At 36.1% G+C, this 17,401-nt stretch overlaps 1 protein-coding gene across 1 annotated transcript in view; it reads right to left on the minus strand.

Annotated features, from left to right (window-relative positions):
• Positions 1 to 17,401, minus strand: part of HCN1 (hyperpolarization activated cyclic nucleotide gated potassium channel 1) — a 767,054-nt gene that overhangs the window by 365,542 nt on the left and 384,111 nt on the right. The window contains exon 4 of the mRNA XM_053701261.1: positions 5,061 to 5,222. Within this exon, the coding sequence (XP_053557236.1) occupies positions 5,061 to 5,222 (162 nt within the window). The remainder of the gene's footprint in view (positions 1 to 5,060; positions 5,223 to 17,401) is intronic.

The raw sequence follows: 17,401 nt of genomic DNA on the forward strand, positions 1-17,401 counted from the left end.
TTCATTATTTGGTGTTTTCCTGCACTCACAAAAGGGTTTCTGGATTCACGATAAAAGCCTTATGTCTCCTATGGGGCTGAAACGTTCTCAGTGAGCAAAATCAATTTTCAAGTCACTTTTCTACATGTTTTCATGTCCAGTTTTGCCATATCACATTCAACAACTCTAAGCACATGATACGTTTTCTGAGGACATCTTTAAAACTATTTTACTGCTATTTGGAAATATACACATATTGGCACATAAATATATAAAAATGTATACAAACTAGTAAAGTTTTTCACAGCTTCTTATTGGTAAATGCATAATCATGTGATTAATGAAATCAGCCAATCTGATTGAAATTGATGAATACAATTGCTCTATACTTGAGCCATTGATCACTCATCAGAACTTGTAAGTGCCATTTGTTACATTGTGTATTATACTTTGAAAGTATGTATATGTGAAATTAGTATTAAAGATAAACATTGATGATGACATTAGGTCACACAGTGTAATATTTTTGACAATGATTTTAATAATTGAATGATGTTTGATTTAATATAATATTAAGTGGATAGCTCAAAGGGATAGTATACCTAACATCAAACTGTCATGAATCAGATACAGTAGAAATTAAAATCAACTCTTTACTGTCATGCTATTTTCAGTGTTTTTCTTCCTTCTCTTGATTTTAATTTTCATTAAGAAATGTCATCTTATATACCAGCCCATTTTTTAATGCCTGTGTAGAGGTGGTGTTTAAAACTAGACTGCAAACAGGAAGGGCTACACAGGTGCATAGATAAAATTGGCCCAGCTCTTAAAGTATCCATTGATTGCAAATAAATACATATGATACTCTGATTACATGTTATATTTGCAATTACTCCTGCTCAGAATAATAATACATTCACATTATATACATATAGTGGTATAAATAAACACAAAGATATGAAAGACAACATTTTTTAGAACAAAAAAAGGAATTTAGGGACATGTAAATATGTTTGCAAAAGATTTCTGACATAACACAGACTCACATATATATATATATATATATATATATATATTTATATATATTTTTGCAATTATTATTGCTCAGAATAATAATATATTTACACTAAAGATTTCTGACATAACACACACACACACACACACACACATATATATATATATATATATATATATATATACACAAGTATGTGCAAAGATATATGTACAAATTCTAGCATTAATAATCATTTAAAAAAAAAGAAAAAAATGAGATAGGCATATTATGATTTATAGAAATACAAATACACATTAATGTATGTGAAAATATCATATATCAGATTATTTTGTAAAACAAATAAATAGAATTTTTTTTTTTAGATATTGTTTGTTAAGGTATAAATCTAGCTATTAGTTGAACATTAACTGATGAAAAATAGAAGATTAGCTTTAGAGAAATGAGCTTGTTTATGGACAGTAATGAAATGGTATAAATAAAGTTGGAAAAAACTGAATATCCACGACATCGATGACTCTTATCAACAGTCCGATGCTCATCGCGCCATACTTGACGCACATGTTTTTGACAGACTTTTGTTTTATAAATAAGGCCATCATATGTAGATTTGCAATGATAAATTGGCCCCATAGTATCAGTATGTAAAAAACGATCACAAGTTTAGCCAGGTAAATAAATACAAGTGTAATTAACATATGTGGTGGGGAAGTTATTTGAAAGGCTATTATGGGATAATATTTAGGAATTATTTTGAACAATAATATCATTAGTTGGAGTCAACATGGTTTTCTGAAGGACAGATAGCATCAAACTAACCTAATTGCGTTCTATGAAGAAACTAGTAAAAGTATAGATGAAGGTGTTTCAGTGAATTTCATCTACTTATTCTGGTAAAGCATTTGATACAGTTTCACATAGAAGATTATTGTACAAATTGAGAAAGAACAGTTTGGACGAAATTGCTTGTACTTGGACTACAGGGACATTAAACACTAAATAAATGCTAGCTAGAATGACGTATTCAAAGAAAGATTAGTCTGAGAAAAAAAAATGCTGATGTATTTCTTAAAGTTTCATTAGTTGATTAAATATTGAAAAAAATAAGTGAAACATTTCAGTGTCTATAAAATAATGGGGGCTTCCATGTTGTAACTTAGGTTACCTTCTCTGCTGTGGCCAATTAGGGACAGTTATAATTATGTCACTAGAGTGTGCAACCAATGGCTGTGTGAAATATAACTGCACTTCCATTTCTAACAGCAACTGAAAAGCTCACAATTTCAGAATGTACTTAAAGGAAAAGGGGACAAAATGAATAATGAAAATATATTACAGATTATTTTTATATATATGACTTATCATTTTATATTATCATCTCAAAGTGTTTAATGTCCCTATAAATATTGAGTGCATGAAAATGTTGTTAATGAGAAATTGTTAAGTAGAGCAAAAGTGGTAAGTGAGTGCCTCAGGGTTCTGTCCTGGGTACACTTTTATTTAGGCAAACAGTTATAGTGAATCCAATAATCAGAGGAGAATAGAGTAAACAATTAAACTTACTATTTATTCACAGACGTAAAAAACAGTTCACGGAGCTACAAGCTCAGCACAGGTGCTAGCAACAAAATCATATGCACCTCGTGCCTGTAGGCACTGACAACGTGTCTACGGAAATAAAATGTATAACATTTGCTTTTTAGCACCTGAGCTAAGCTTGTAGCCCTGCTCTGATGAGAGCAGTTGGACATGGAGGGGATGTTATAGGTGGTATGTTAAAGAATGGGTGTATGTGTGCTCTACCCCCCTGCTCTCTTTCTCTCTCCCCCTGCTCTCTACCTCTCTCGCCCCTTCTGCTCTCTCCCTTTTCCTCTCCCTGCTCTCTCCCTCCCTCCCTAACTAGGTTCTCACTCTCTACCCTTTTGCTATATCGTTACCTCTCTGCCCTTTCCCCTTTTGATCTCTACCTCCTCCCTCTGCTCTCTCTCTCTCTCTCTCCCTCTTCGACTACACTCTCTGCACTTTCTCCTTCTCTGTCCACCCTATTTGCTTTCTTTTCTCTCTCTTTCCCTCAACCATCTCTGCTCTCTCTTTCCCTTCCCCTCTCTACTCTCTCTCTTTCCCCCTCTGGAATGTGTGTATGTGTGGCATGTGGGTGTGTGGCATGTGAGTGCATGGAGTGTGTGTGTGCATGAGGAGTTAATCTCTAAGGCACCCTATTTGGCCTTGATCTTAGTATACGGACCTCTGTCTATAACTTTTTGCAGCTGTTGTCTGGACTGGAATATCTTGTCTGTCTTTGTCTGGACACTGGTTAAAAGGATATGAAACCAACATTTTTTCTTTCATAATTCAGATAGAGCATGCAATTTTAAGCAACTTTCTAATATACACCTATAATCAATTTTTATTTGCTCTCTAGGTATCTTTATTTGAAAAGCTGGAATTTAAGCTTAGGTGCCGGACCATTTTTGGTTCAGCACCTGGGTAGCGCTTGCTGATTGGTTGGTAAATGGGCTGGCTCCTTAGCTTACATGCCTGCTTTTTCAAATAAAGACACCAAGAGAACAAAGAAAAATTAATAATAGGAGTAGATTAGAAAGTTGCCTAAAATTGCCTGCTCTATCTGAATCATGAAAAAAAAAAATTGGATTTCGTATCCTTTTAATGTCCTGCCTTGTCCTCCAGATACGCCTGATTAAACACTGGTTTAAAGGGGACATTGTCATCAATCTAAAAAGCAACATTTAGACATTTCTATTTCTAAAAAAAAAAAAGTAAATTAGAAAGCTATTTATATCTAGTTAAAAACACATATTACATTATCAGCTGCTAATTATCAATAGCTTAAAGGTAAAAATTATACCTTTTGGCCATTGAGCATCAGCTACTAGTACCTATCAACCAATGAGCATTAGAAGGAAATAATATAGAACCAATCAGCAGGAAGTAATTGTGAGCTTTTCAGTGCCTGTTAGAAATGGAAGTGCAGAACACAATTTTATTCCACACAGCCATTGGCTGCACACTCTAGTGACCAATTTATAACTGTCCCTAATTGGCCACAGCAGAGAAGATAGCCTGAGTTACAACATGGCAGCTCCCATTATTTTATAGACACTTAGGGGTCAATTTATCATATGCCGGGTGGACATGATTCGCTGTAGCTAAATGCCGACAGCATACCTAAAAGGTACCAACGTCGCTAAATGCAGACAGCATACCTAAAAGATACCAACGTCGCTAAATGCCGACAGCATACCTAAAAGGTACTGACATCGCTAAATGCCGACAGCATACCTAAAAGGTACCAAAGTCGCTAAATGCAGACAGCATACCTAAAAAGTACTGACATCGCTAAATGCCGACAGCATACGTAAAAGGTGGCAGACAAGTTAAGGAGCAGCGATCTTACAACCGCTGCTTCTTAACTTATGTTTCCGGCGAGCCGTAAACTATGGGTGTAGAAAGCAGCATCCGCTGCTTATTAAATCTACCCCTAAAACTTTACACTTATTTTGTCACTATTTGAACAATTAATGAAACTTTAATACATCTAAATATTATTCTCATATTAATCTTTTCTTTGAATGCATCATTCTATCTAGCATTTATTTAGTGTTTAATGTCCCTTTAATTGTCGCTGGAAGTCATAGATAGGATTAAATGAGATGGTTAGTCCCGGTAAATGTTTATTCTAGCAGGGAGTTACAGGTAGTGTTAATTGCAGTTGTGGGGTTCCAGTGATTGTTAACTATGTTGGAGGGGCTCCAGTTAGAGTTTATTAACTTAACTTAATACCAAGGATAATAGATGTTTACATTGGGTCTTCCATTGCCTTGCGACTGGTGTAAGCATGTTTGTTATTCCCACTAAAAGTAATGGGAAGCACATATTCTGGTATCCTGTTGCTATGGGGTCTGGGTAAATATTTCGGCACCATGATTTGGATCTGATGCAAGCTATTTCCAACAGAGATATCATTTTAACACATATATTAGAAATGTTATCATGACAAAATGTATAATACTTTACTTTAATAACACAATGAAAAATGAACAATACTTACAACCATACCATTTAGGGACACCCAGCAATCTTGTGGGAAATCCTGAAGTAATGGTACCAGAAATTGAAGACAGCCATCCCAATGGCACAGCAGCAACATCATTCCAATGAGATTAAAGATCCTAACCACGGCACTGGCCAGGTCATATGTCATGTGGAAAATCTGTCAAAAAAAGTAAAGGCAATTTTAGGAAGGAAAGAAAATATTGAAACAAAACTAATTAAAGGGATAGAAAGGTCAAAAATGAAAAATGCATGTGTGCATTTCAGTTTGAAATAGAAGCATTTCTGCAATATCCTTCCATCGGCAAAAATGCTTCTAGTAAAAGTTATTTCTGTTTTTCTGTGGCGTATGCACATATCCTGTGAGAACCCGTGCACCAGTATTGAAATGCCATGCCTGCTCAGATAGCTGCAGGTTGTGTGTATTGCTTCTGTAGACTTAATTTGTATCATACAAGTCACTGCTGACACTAAGGGGGATATTTATCAAAGGTCTGTCGGACCTGATCCAACAGTGCGGATCAGGTCCGACAGACCTCGCTGAATGCGGAGAGCAATACGCTCTCCGTATTCATCATTGCACCAGTAGCTCACAGGAACTGCTGGTGCAACGCCGCCCCCTGCAGACTCGCGGCCAATGGGCCGCGTGCAGGGAGGTGTCAATCAACCCGATCATACTCGATCGGGTTGAATTGTGGCTCAGAGCTTCATAACTGCTTCATAACTGCTTCATAACTGCTGTTTCTGGCGAGTCTGAAGACTCGCCAGAAACACAGGCCCTAAAGCTCCATCCGGAGCTAGATAAATGGGTCTCTAAGAGAAGGTGTGGGGAATATTGGTGATTAAATATAACTGTTTTAAATTATCTGTGGATAAGGAGGCTGTCAATAAAGGTACACAAATGCTCCGTATGTCTTGTTCACAATAAAAACTGTAACTGATAGCTTTAAGTAGAAGAATATTTCCTAATACCTGTGTAAAAGTAACTGTTTCAAATATAATGTTCCTTTAAGACACACCGACACATTAAAGGGACATACAGCTGCATAAATTGGTATTGCTTGCCTGAACCTATGTGTCCCGAAGAGAAGGGTAAAACACAAAGTAAAAACACTGATAATCCAGAGCTGAACCCAACTGGTGATTGGTTTCTACCTTTGAGAAGGTAAAACAATTATAAAATGCTCTATTAGATTACAAGTGGTGCGCTATTTTTTCCGCTTGCATGCAAACTTCACTAGAAGTAAACTTAAACTTAAAGGGACATAAAACCCCACATTTATTTCATGATTCACATAGAACATACAGTTTTAAACAACTTTCCAATGTACTTCTATTATTAAAGTTTCTTCATTTTCTTGTTATGTTTTGTTGAAAAGCAGGAAGGTAAGCTCAGGAGTGTGCACGTGTCTGCAGCACTAGATGGCAGCAGTTTTGCAACAATGTTATACATTAGCAAGAGCACTAGAGGGCAGCACTATTTCTGTCATGTAGTGCTCCAGGCATGTGCACGCTACCTATCTAGATATCTCTTCAACAAAGAATAACATGAGTACAAACAAAATTTGATAATAGAAGTAAATTGGAAACTTTTTAAAAATTGTATTCTCTGAATCATGAAAGAAGAAATTTGGGTTTCATGTCCCTTTAATGTGGGAGTGTAGGGCACGTATTACAAGTTGAAAGTAAAAAGTTTGCATGCAAGCGAAACCCGAAGCGCACAAACTTCAGAACTTCAGATATGGTGAACATTAACTTCTTCTCCTCACCATAGACTTCAATGGAGCATGCTGAATAAAAGAAAAACTAACACTTATCGTTCACTCACTAACCCGACACGCATTTTACTTACTGCACTAAACCCAAAGTGTGTTGTGCATATTTTACATTCTAATGTTTTCCACATAAAAGAAAATGTTCTTAAAATTTTGATGATTTTAAAATATATATATATCTATACCTATATATCTATATGAATATATACAGGTATGGACAGGTACATATATACATACATACATATATATTTATATAAATATCTATTTAGAAATACAAAGAATATTTTTTGTCTAAAAAAGCCCATTGGAATGTAAAATATTCACAGTAAAACACAGTAAAATATATTTAAAAATATTAAAATTGATTAAAAATTATCTTTCATGTTTAAATGTATTTCAATTGAAAGGGCTCCAAGGTGTGTGCATATATATGTATATAAATGTGTATATATGTGTGTATATGCATATATACACCTACAAACACATAAATACACATGTATATACATATACACAACACACATATATATATATACACCTACACTTATTTAGACATTTGCTAAATAGTTAGTTAACACATTCACACTATTTAGCTCGCCACGTGTATTCTAGCACATTGGCTTTATGCTGAGGAGATTTTGGGCTTGCTGTCCGCATTTAATATTTCACAAGCATTGCACATGTAATCGGGATAACTTAAATACACCCTACTTTAGGCGGACACACTTTAGGCGGACAGGTTAAGCAGCAGTGGTCTTAAAGACTACTGCTACTTAACTATAGTTTCCGGCGAGCCTAAAACACTGGGGCCCCGAAACTGCTTTGGCAGCTTGATAAATGGAGCCTATAGTGACCAAATACATTCTATGTAAATATAGATTTATAGGGGTAAATTTATTAAAGTGTGGACGGACATGATATGATGTAGAGTATCATGTCCGCCGCACATCGATAAATGCAGACAGCATGCGCTGTCAGCATTTATCATTGCAAAAGCAGTTCTTATGAATTGCTGGTGCAATGCCGCCCCCTGCAGATTTGCGGTCAATCCGCCGCCTCGGAGCAGGCAGACAGGTTATGGAGCAGCTGTCTTTAGACCGTACGGAGCTTGATAAATTTACCCCATAATCTTAAACAAATTGAATCATTCCTTCCATTTGCTATTGAGATAATTAATTCCACAGTGATTCATTAATATTTTTTCAAGTGTCTTATTATCTAAAGCTTTTTAGACCAGGTGTCACCAAACACTAATATATTTTCTGTCTTTTACCAGTCATTGTTACCTATTCTACAATGCAGATATTCAGCAAGTATATTTCTTTTAACCTCAGAAAGTAATGCAGATAGAAATTCTAGTTTTCATACTCAAATGAAAATGAAATACCATAAAAGATACATTTTCAGAGAAAAGTAAGCACTCATATTCTTCAGTAAATTATTCTTTTATTAACACACCTGTCTTAAATGCTTGTCATTTGCAGTAATGTCACTTTGGGGGATATTTATCTATGTCAAAGAAGCATTAATTAATTGTCTGGATGTTTAGTAGGATGTCTCAAAGGATAGCACAGCTGCATGTCTAATTCTGAAGTCAACAGCTGATATTTAGCAACAATAAACATCTTATCAAATGAAAACTATAAATGGCAATAATGCAGCAATAGTCATTCAGTCCAACTGGAATATGTATTGTTCTCATTAATACAGAATATTATGTAGATAGTGGGTGATTTTTATTCAAATTTAAAATGTTACAAGATAGGTTACAATACATGTTGTGTATATATATATATATATATATATATATATATATATATATATATATATATGAGTTGAGGAAGGAAAATGCTGGGTCTCAGAGTATATCCTTTAGTTTATTGGATACAGGCTTAGGTGCACAAAAGGTGAGCCTCTTACATGACACGTTTCGCGCATGCGTACATGCGCTTCATCAGAGTGTATAAAATACATCATGCGTTTTTTTATACAGTGTTGCAATGAATTAACACACAGGGCCAATGCAAAAGTTTTCCAAACTGATTAACAGTTTGTTTGCTGCAGTTATGTTTTAACAGGCAAACTCCATCCATCACTTGTCTTATTTGGAGGAGACAATTTGGACTTTTTATTGGAGTAGACAAGGCTTGCCAGTGGTATAAATTGCATTGTTTTACAGTATTTTATCTAGTCCCCCTGCTGACGCCCAATAAAACAGTTAGGCAGCAGGGGTAGACTTGTGAAATCTGTACTATGCACTTCCAATTCTCACAACTGGAAAACTCCCATTTTCAAAATTAAATTACAGGAAATGGGGCAAAATGAAAAAGCACTTAGTTTAAATTTCAAATAAGTACATTTTCAAGTTAGTTCCATCTTACTTTTCCCTGTATCATGTATCATGGCCATCAGCCAATCACCAAATGCATATGTGTATATTCTATGAATTCTCGCACATGCTTAGTAGAAGCTGTCTTAAAAAGTGTGCATATAAAATGTCACATTTACATAATGGAAGAGAAGTGGAATGTTTTTTTAAATTGTGTCCTGTATCTGAATCATGAAAGTTTATTTTTGACTTTAGTGTTCCTTCGAGCATTTTTTATAACAATTACAAAATGATGTCTGTCTCTTTAAAGGGACACTGAACCCAAATTTTTTTCTTTCGTGATTCAGGTAGAGCATACAATTTTAAGCAACTTTCTAATTTACTCCTATTATCAAATTTTATTCATTCTCTTGGTATCTTTATTTGAAATGCAAGAATGTAAGTTTAGATGCCAGCCCATTTTTGTTGAACAAACTGGGTTGTTCTTGCTGATTGGTGGATAAATTAATCCACCAATAAATAAGTGTCCATGGTTCTGAACCAAAAAAAATAGCTTAGATGCCTTATTTTTCAAATAATGATAGCAAGAGAACGAAGAAAAAATGACAATAGGAGTAAATTAGAAAGTTGCTTAAATTTGCATGCTCTATCTGAATCATGGAATAAAAATTTTTGGGTTCAGTGTCCCTTTAAGCTTGTTAGGAGAAATACATTTTTAGATTCAGCTTCAGTCTATAGTGTTCTATATGAGTGGTGCATAAATCTGATCATTATAAATGATCTATGGTAGCTTGAGTAATTTGTTTTTTGCTTCTTTTCCTAATCTATTCCAACCAATTAGAAGAGCCAACATTTGAATTATCAAAACGGCACATACAGACAAACAGACAGACAGATAGATAGCTAGATAGATTGATAGATAGATGATAAACAGACAGGCAGATAGCTAGATAGATTGATAGATAGATGATAAACAGACAGACAGATAGATAGTTATCTATCTATCTATCTATCTATCTATCTGTCTGTCTGTTTATCATCTATCTATCAATCTATCAATCTATCTAGCTATCTATCTGTCTGTCTGTTTGTCTGTATGTGCCGTTTTGATAGATACATAGATAGATAAATGATAGTTAGATAGATAAATGATAGATAGATGATAGATGGTAGTTTATTTTTTTAGTGTCCTTGTTTATTTCATTCTGTGTATTACAATAAAGGTTTGTCTCTTCTATATTTTTTTTGCGACTGAAAGTATTTTAAATAGATTGTTAATAATTGTTTTTTGATTCAATATGAAATGACTCTTGTACAGTATATGGAATATAAAATAAATAACCTTGTCACTTTTGTGCTTGTTTTTTGTTTTTTTTATAACTAATAAGAGAACACTGCATACTTTAAAAGTTTTCAAGCTGTATTGAGATCTGCATTGTTTAGCAAAAGCAACTATGCACTTATACTTGACATTGTGATACTATTATTGTATAAAGTGCCTTTACCAAGGACAAATACTGCTAACTGAAATATGAACAAGATGATTTTGTTCGCCAAATTATTTTTATGGCAACTAAGTCACTTATAAAACAAAAACAGTAAACATTACATTTTGCAGATAGTCGCTATTCCAGAAACATCTTTAGGTTTCCTGTCACCCCTTAATTTTTGCTTCATGTTCTTTGTAGGCCCAAATTTATCAGTCAGGACCACAATGTCTATGGGAATAAATTACTAGTCCACTCAATGTTAAATATATGGATGGACAAATAGACAGACGGACAGACAGACATATCTAAAGATATACCAGATAGATTATGGCATTATAATTTATTTTTACAAGAAAGGACAATATGTTTTCTGCATTTCCTCTGCAATTCTATAGTATATTGAAAACTGTGTATATTTTAAAGTATATTTATCACTAAATTCAGAATTTTTTCTTCGGCAATGCCATCTTTTAAATGCATATAAAAAACAGCAGCTAATAAAAAGTCTGCCCCAGAACATACTTCTTCAGACATCCCAACCTGCAAAAACTCATTTCAGGAGCCGCCACCCCCCCCTCACAGTTATATATTGGACACCTTGAAAACCCTAAATAAGATAGAGACTTATCATTAAAGTAGCTTCCCGCTAAAGTCACATAAAAAAAAAAGTAGCTTTATTGCTAAACCAAATACAACAAACCTATTTTCCAGTGATCGTACGCTCCTTGAATACTTAAATATTTTAGAATACGAAGTTTAATTACGTGCAGTAAATAAGGTAGTATTTGTATTTTTATTTTATTAAAATCAGTGGGGGCTTTTTGGATACTGATGCATGCTTTGAGGGTTCTATAACGTCCCAGCAACTAAAGGCATTCCTTAAAGAAACACTTTTGCGGATTTGGACCACATTGGATCATGGTACTTGGAATTTCAGGGAGATTGCATTCCATTTGCTGGCATCAGGGAGTTGCTATTACAATCAGGGAGACTCCCTGAACTTCAGGGAGAGTTGGGATGTCTGCTTCTTTATGTGTAGGCCCCCTATTTATTGTTAGCCAGGGGAACAAGGTTCACTATAAGGGACCTCATCTGTCCAGGTTTGTGGTGAATGAGCATCAGTATTTATAATTTCTGCACCCTGCTCACATGTGGCCATTTGTGCGCAAGCAGGGATTGGGTTGGGCTGTCCTGTGGTGTCAACTAAACCTACCAAAACCCTTAGTATGTATTGTACTCACATGTCCTTAGACACCAAATACATGTTTCTGTATGCCAGTTGGAATTGCCCAGTAAACTAGTAGCAGTCAAAAGATCTATATATCATCATGAACATTGTATATAACACATAAAAAGCTCTTGCAAATCAGAAAATTGTGTTAGCGCTGCAGAACCTGTTGGCGCTCTACAAATACCTGATAATAATAATATGCAGCTTAGTAGGCTAAGAAATGTGTTATATGCAATGTGCATGTTTCAATAACACTAAAATATATGTTTTTTTATACTTTTAACTGCTGCTAGTCTAGAGTGAGTTTTATTGGATGTATAGACAACATTTATTTGGTGTACAATACTCACCGAGGGGTTTGAATAGTGTATTTGACACCACATGATACACTATGTTGTGACCACATTTTAGTGTTACTGTGATATCCCTTTAAGTCAGACTCCACCTTCTTGCATCACAACACTATATCAGGCAACACCTAACACCTATCATTGCCTGATTATTGAAGTTTATGCCACTGCTGTGGATCTCTGAACCTATTCTCAAGCCTTACTGCTTGGCCAGAATCTACTAAGTATTTGTGCTCTTACTTGGCACTTATTATCTTTAATATCCAATTTGTGAATATATTCTCTAAGTCTCTATGTTGCCTTTTTGACTGCAACTTATAATTATCTCCACCTGCTGAATCTCTCTCCTTTCCGGAACCTGACCTGCTACTGGGAACTCTCACAGTTCATTGAACTGCTACAAAGGATTACAAACTACCGATATTCTTACTCTCAGAACCTCACTGCTGCTTCACCACGCACACCTATTCATCTGGAACTGTTCATCGTGTAACAGTAACATTCGTTGTTCCTCTGAACCGCAAGTATTGTATCCACAAAGCCGCTACTGAATTGCTGTTGTATTTACCACAGAATATGTTCTATGCTTACGTTCTCTGTGATTTGTTATATGAACGCTGAGTCTTTACTTACCTCTCTCACTGGGTGTCAGTTTGGCCTATTGCTTGATACTTTGCAGACACTAACAGATATATAGCTGCTATATACTTACCATCTGATATTAAACTATAATCATGTTTAATACTATCGGGCCCATTTATCAAGCTCCGGACGGAGCTTGTGGGCCCGTGTTTCTGGCGAGTCTTCAGACTCGCCAGAAACACCAGTTATGAAGCAGCGGTCTAAAGACCGCTGCTTCATAACCCTGTCCGCCTGCTCTGATGAGGCGGACAGGAATCGCCGGAAATCAACCCGATCTAGTACAATCAGGTTGACTGACACCTCCCTGCTGGTGGCCAATTGGCCGTGAGTCAGCAGGGGGCGGCGTTGCACTGTTAAATGCGGAGAGCGTATTGCTCTCCGCATTCGGCGAGGTCTTGCGGACCTGATCAGATCAGGTCCGCAAGACCTTTGATAAATAGGCCCCAGTAAGTTTACAATGGATAATATAGTTTAAGCATTGCAGTCACTAATACTTATAAATCTTATCAATCTGCTTTAATGTTATACTACCAGATTTATTACCATTTTATCTGGCAATATCTATTACAGCAAAAAAACTTATATATCAACCAAATATATTTAGTGAATCCTAACATAATAATCAGGCCAATATTATTCCGAAAACTGAGTGAAATGGATCCAAACGAAATTAATAATCAGTTTGCCTCACTCAATCAGAAAATTGATTACTTAGCACGTGGCTTAACTGAAATACAAGCTGGGAGTTCAGTATTAAAGGGTATGTTAAAAGATGTAATGACTCACAAGCAAACAGCAGCACCTGAGCCACACATAAACCTGCCTACCCCTTTTTCTGGTAAACGTACAGAATTTAGGGAATTCAAAAATGCTTGCAATTTACTCTTTAGTATGAAACCACATATTTATTGCACAGAAAAATTAAAGTTTGCACCACTATCTCTTTTCTCACTGGGGAACTCAGAGCCTGGGCTAAAAGATTCTATGAGTCTGGTGATTCTATTTTGAAATCTTTAGAGAATTTCTTTTCTGCAATGTCTAGTTTATATGAGGATACAAATAAACAGATTAATGCTGAAACAAAACTGCGATCTTTAAAACAAGGTAAGAGAACAGTGGAAGAGTATGTAACTGATTTCCAGATGTGGGCAAGTGATTTACTATGCAATCAGATATATTTAAGAAATCAGTTTCCACTTGGACTCTCAGAAATTTTAAAATATGAGATTTCACGTATAGAGATGCCAGAGACATTTAAAGGGTTAATTCGCCAAAGTATTACTTTAGACAGATGTTTGAGAGAAAGAAGGGCAGAGAAATGTAGTTCTGATTTAAACACAAAATGCATTTATCCTCTAACCACAAATACAGATACACTTTCCACAAACCCCACTCCTATGGAGATTTGCTCAATTAAAGGGCCACTTTCCCAAGAAGAAACGGCACAACGTAGATTGGCAAACTTGTGCCTATATTGTGCAAATAAAGACCATCTAGTTTCTGCCTGCCCATCTCTTGCAAGACAGAAAAAGGGTAAGGAAAAGTTTATTAACAGTATAAACCCCACTAAACAACAAACTTACTTATCTATACCTTTTACATTACAGTGGGATCAACAACTTATTCAGACTGAAGCCATAATAGACTCTGGAGCATGCGGATTGTTCATAAATTCTCAATTTATTAAAACAAATAATATACCTACTGTCACAAAACAAACACCAATTTTTGTAAAATTTATTGACGGAACTTTCATACAAAAGGGACCCATAACAAATCACACCAAACCTCTGTTATTGTCAATAACTGAAGGAAACATGGAGGCCGAATTATCAAGTCGTCAACTATGCTGCATTCGCCGGCAACAATACACTCGCCTAACATTGCCTAACATCGCAGCCACAGACCTGAATACATTATCCTTATTTATAAAAAAAGCTATCAAAAAGCCACACACCAAGTACGGGGCGATGAGCAGCTGACTGTTGTTAACTAACAGTCATAGATTTCGCTGCTATTTGTCTTTTTCCCAACTTTATTTATACCCTGTCACTAAACACCGCCTCTATACTAAAATGTTTAACCCCTATCCTGCCGCTCCCAGACCCCGCGGCAACTGTAATAAAGTTATTAACCCCCATCCCGCTACTCCCGGAACCCACCGCAACTCTAATAAAGTTATTAATCCCGCCACTCGCGGACCCCTCCGCAACAAAATACATGTATTAACCCCCAAACCTCTTGCCTCACATATCACTACCACTTACTAAACCTATTAACACCTAAACCGCCAGCCCCACACATTGCCATAAACTAAATTAAGCTATTAACCCCTAAACCTAACAACCCGCCAACTTTACATTAAATATTAACTCATCCCTATCTTATAATAAATTTCAACTTACCTGTAGAATTGCATTAAACTATATTAAACTACTAATTAACCTACACTAACTATTATCCTACAATTACATTAAACTATATTAAACTATCAATTAACTTACTCTAACTATTATACTAAAATTACATTAAAGTGAAGGTCCATTTTGATTAATTAGTGCCCGGCTTTTAATAAACCTATTAAAAACAAGGGCACTTTAATTCATCAAAATTGACATTTCACTGTTTTCTTAAAAAATCAGGCTTCCTCCAATCACAGCTTCCCCCCCGAGGGAATCTTGGCCTGATGCAACGCTGTGATTGGAGGAAGCTAGATTGGTCATTTTGGACCCGCGAAGATGGCTTGTTACGGGCGGAGGAAGTGCTGGAGCGGTTGCCAGGATTAAAAGGTAAGTTTTTGAAGAAAAGGAGTGAAATGTCAATTTTGATTAATTAAAGTACCCTTGTTTTTAATAGGTTTATTAAAAACCGGGCACTAATTCATCAAAATGGACCTTCACTTTAAACTAACAATTAAATTAACTATATTAATACAGTATTTAAAAACCTAACCCTACTCAAGTTATTTTAATCTACTTTAAAGAATTACTAAGTTACAATAAAATAACAACTAAATTGCACAAAATAAAAAATAAATTATCAAATATTTAAACAAATTACACCTAATCTAATAGCCCTATCAAAATAAAAAAGCCCAGCAAAATAAAAAACCCTAGCCTACAATAAACTACCAATGGCCCTCAAAAGGGCCTTTTGCGGGGTGTTGCCCCCCAAAAATCAGCTCTTTTACCTGTAAAATAAAATACAAACACCCCCCAACAGTAAAACCTACCACCCGCTCAACCAAGGACCCCAAATAAAAACCTATCTAAAAAACCTAAGCTCCCCATTGCTCTGAAAAGGGCATTTGGATGGGCATTGCCCTTAAAAGGGCATTTAGCTCTTTTTCAGCCCAAAGTCCCTAACCTAAAATGAAAACCCACCCAATAAACCCTTAAAAAACCTAACACTAACTACCGATGATCCACTTACAGTTTTCGAAAACCGGACATCCATCCTCATCCAAGTGGTAGAAGTCCTCAGCGAAGCCGACCTGAAGTCTTCATCCAAGCAAGCCGAAGTCTTCATCCAAGCGGGCAGAAGTCTTCATCCAGATGACATCTTCTATCTTCATCCATCCGGCGCGGAGCATCCTCTTCTTACGATGTCTCTTGAAGAAGGAAGTTTCCTTTAAATGACATCATTCAAGATAGTGTCTCTTACATTCCGATTGGCTAATAGAATTCTATCAGCCAATAAGAATTAAGGTGGACAAAATCCTATTGGCTGTTGCGATTAGCCAATAGGATTGAGCTTTCATCCTATTGGCTGATCCAATCAGCCAATAGGATTGAGCTTGCATTCTATTGGCTATTCCAATCAGCCAATAGAATGAAAGCTCAAACCTTTTGGCTGATTCCAACAGCAAATTTGATTTTTTTTCCACCTTAATTCCTATTGGCTGATAGAATTCTATCAGCCAATCGGAATTTAAGGGAAGCCATCTTGGATGATGTCATTTAAAGGACACTCATTCTGCAACAGACGTCGTAAGAAGAGGATGCTCCGCGCCGGATGTCTTGAAGATGGAGCCGCTCCGTGCCGGATGGATGAAGATAGAAGATACCGTCTGGATGAAGACTTCTGCCTGGATGGATGAAGACTTCGGCCCGCTTGGATGAAGACTTCTGCCGGCTTCGCTGAGGACTTCTGCCGCTTGGATGAGGATGGATGTCCGGTCTTCGAAAACTGTAAGTGGATCATCGGGGGTTAGTGTTAGTTTTTTTAAGGGTTTATTGGGTGGGTTTTAATTTTAGGTTAGGGACTTTGGGCTGAAAAAGAGCTAAATGCCCTTTTAAGGGCTAAATGCCCATCCAAATGCCCTTTTCAGGGCAATGGGGAGCTTAGGTTTTTTAGATAGGTTTTTATTTGGGGGGTGTTGGTTTTGTGGGTGGTGGGTTTTACTGTTGGGGGGTGTTTGTATTTTATTTTACAGGTAAAAGAGCTGATTTCTTTTGGGCTATGCCCTGCAAAAGGCCCTTTTAAGGGCCATTGGTAGTTTATTGAATGCTAGGGTTTTTTTATT

The sequence above is a fragment of the Bombina bombina genome, chromosome 2 (genome assembly GCF_027579735.1).
Source record: "Bombina bombina isolate aBomBom1 chromosome 2, aBomBom1.pri, whole genome shotgun sequence".
NCBI lineage: Eukaryota > Metazoa > Chordata > Amphibia > Anura > Bombinatoridae > Bombina > Bombina bombina.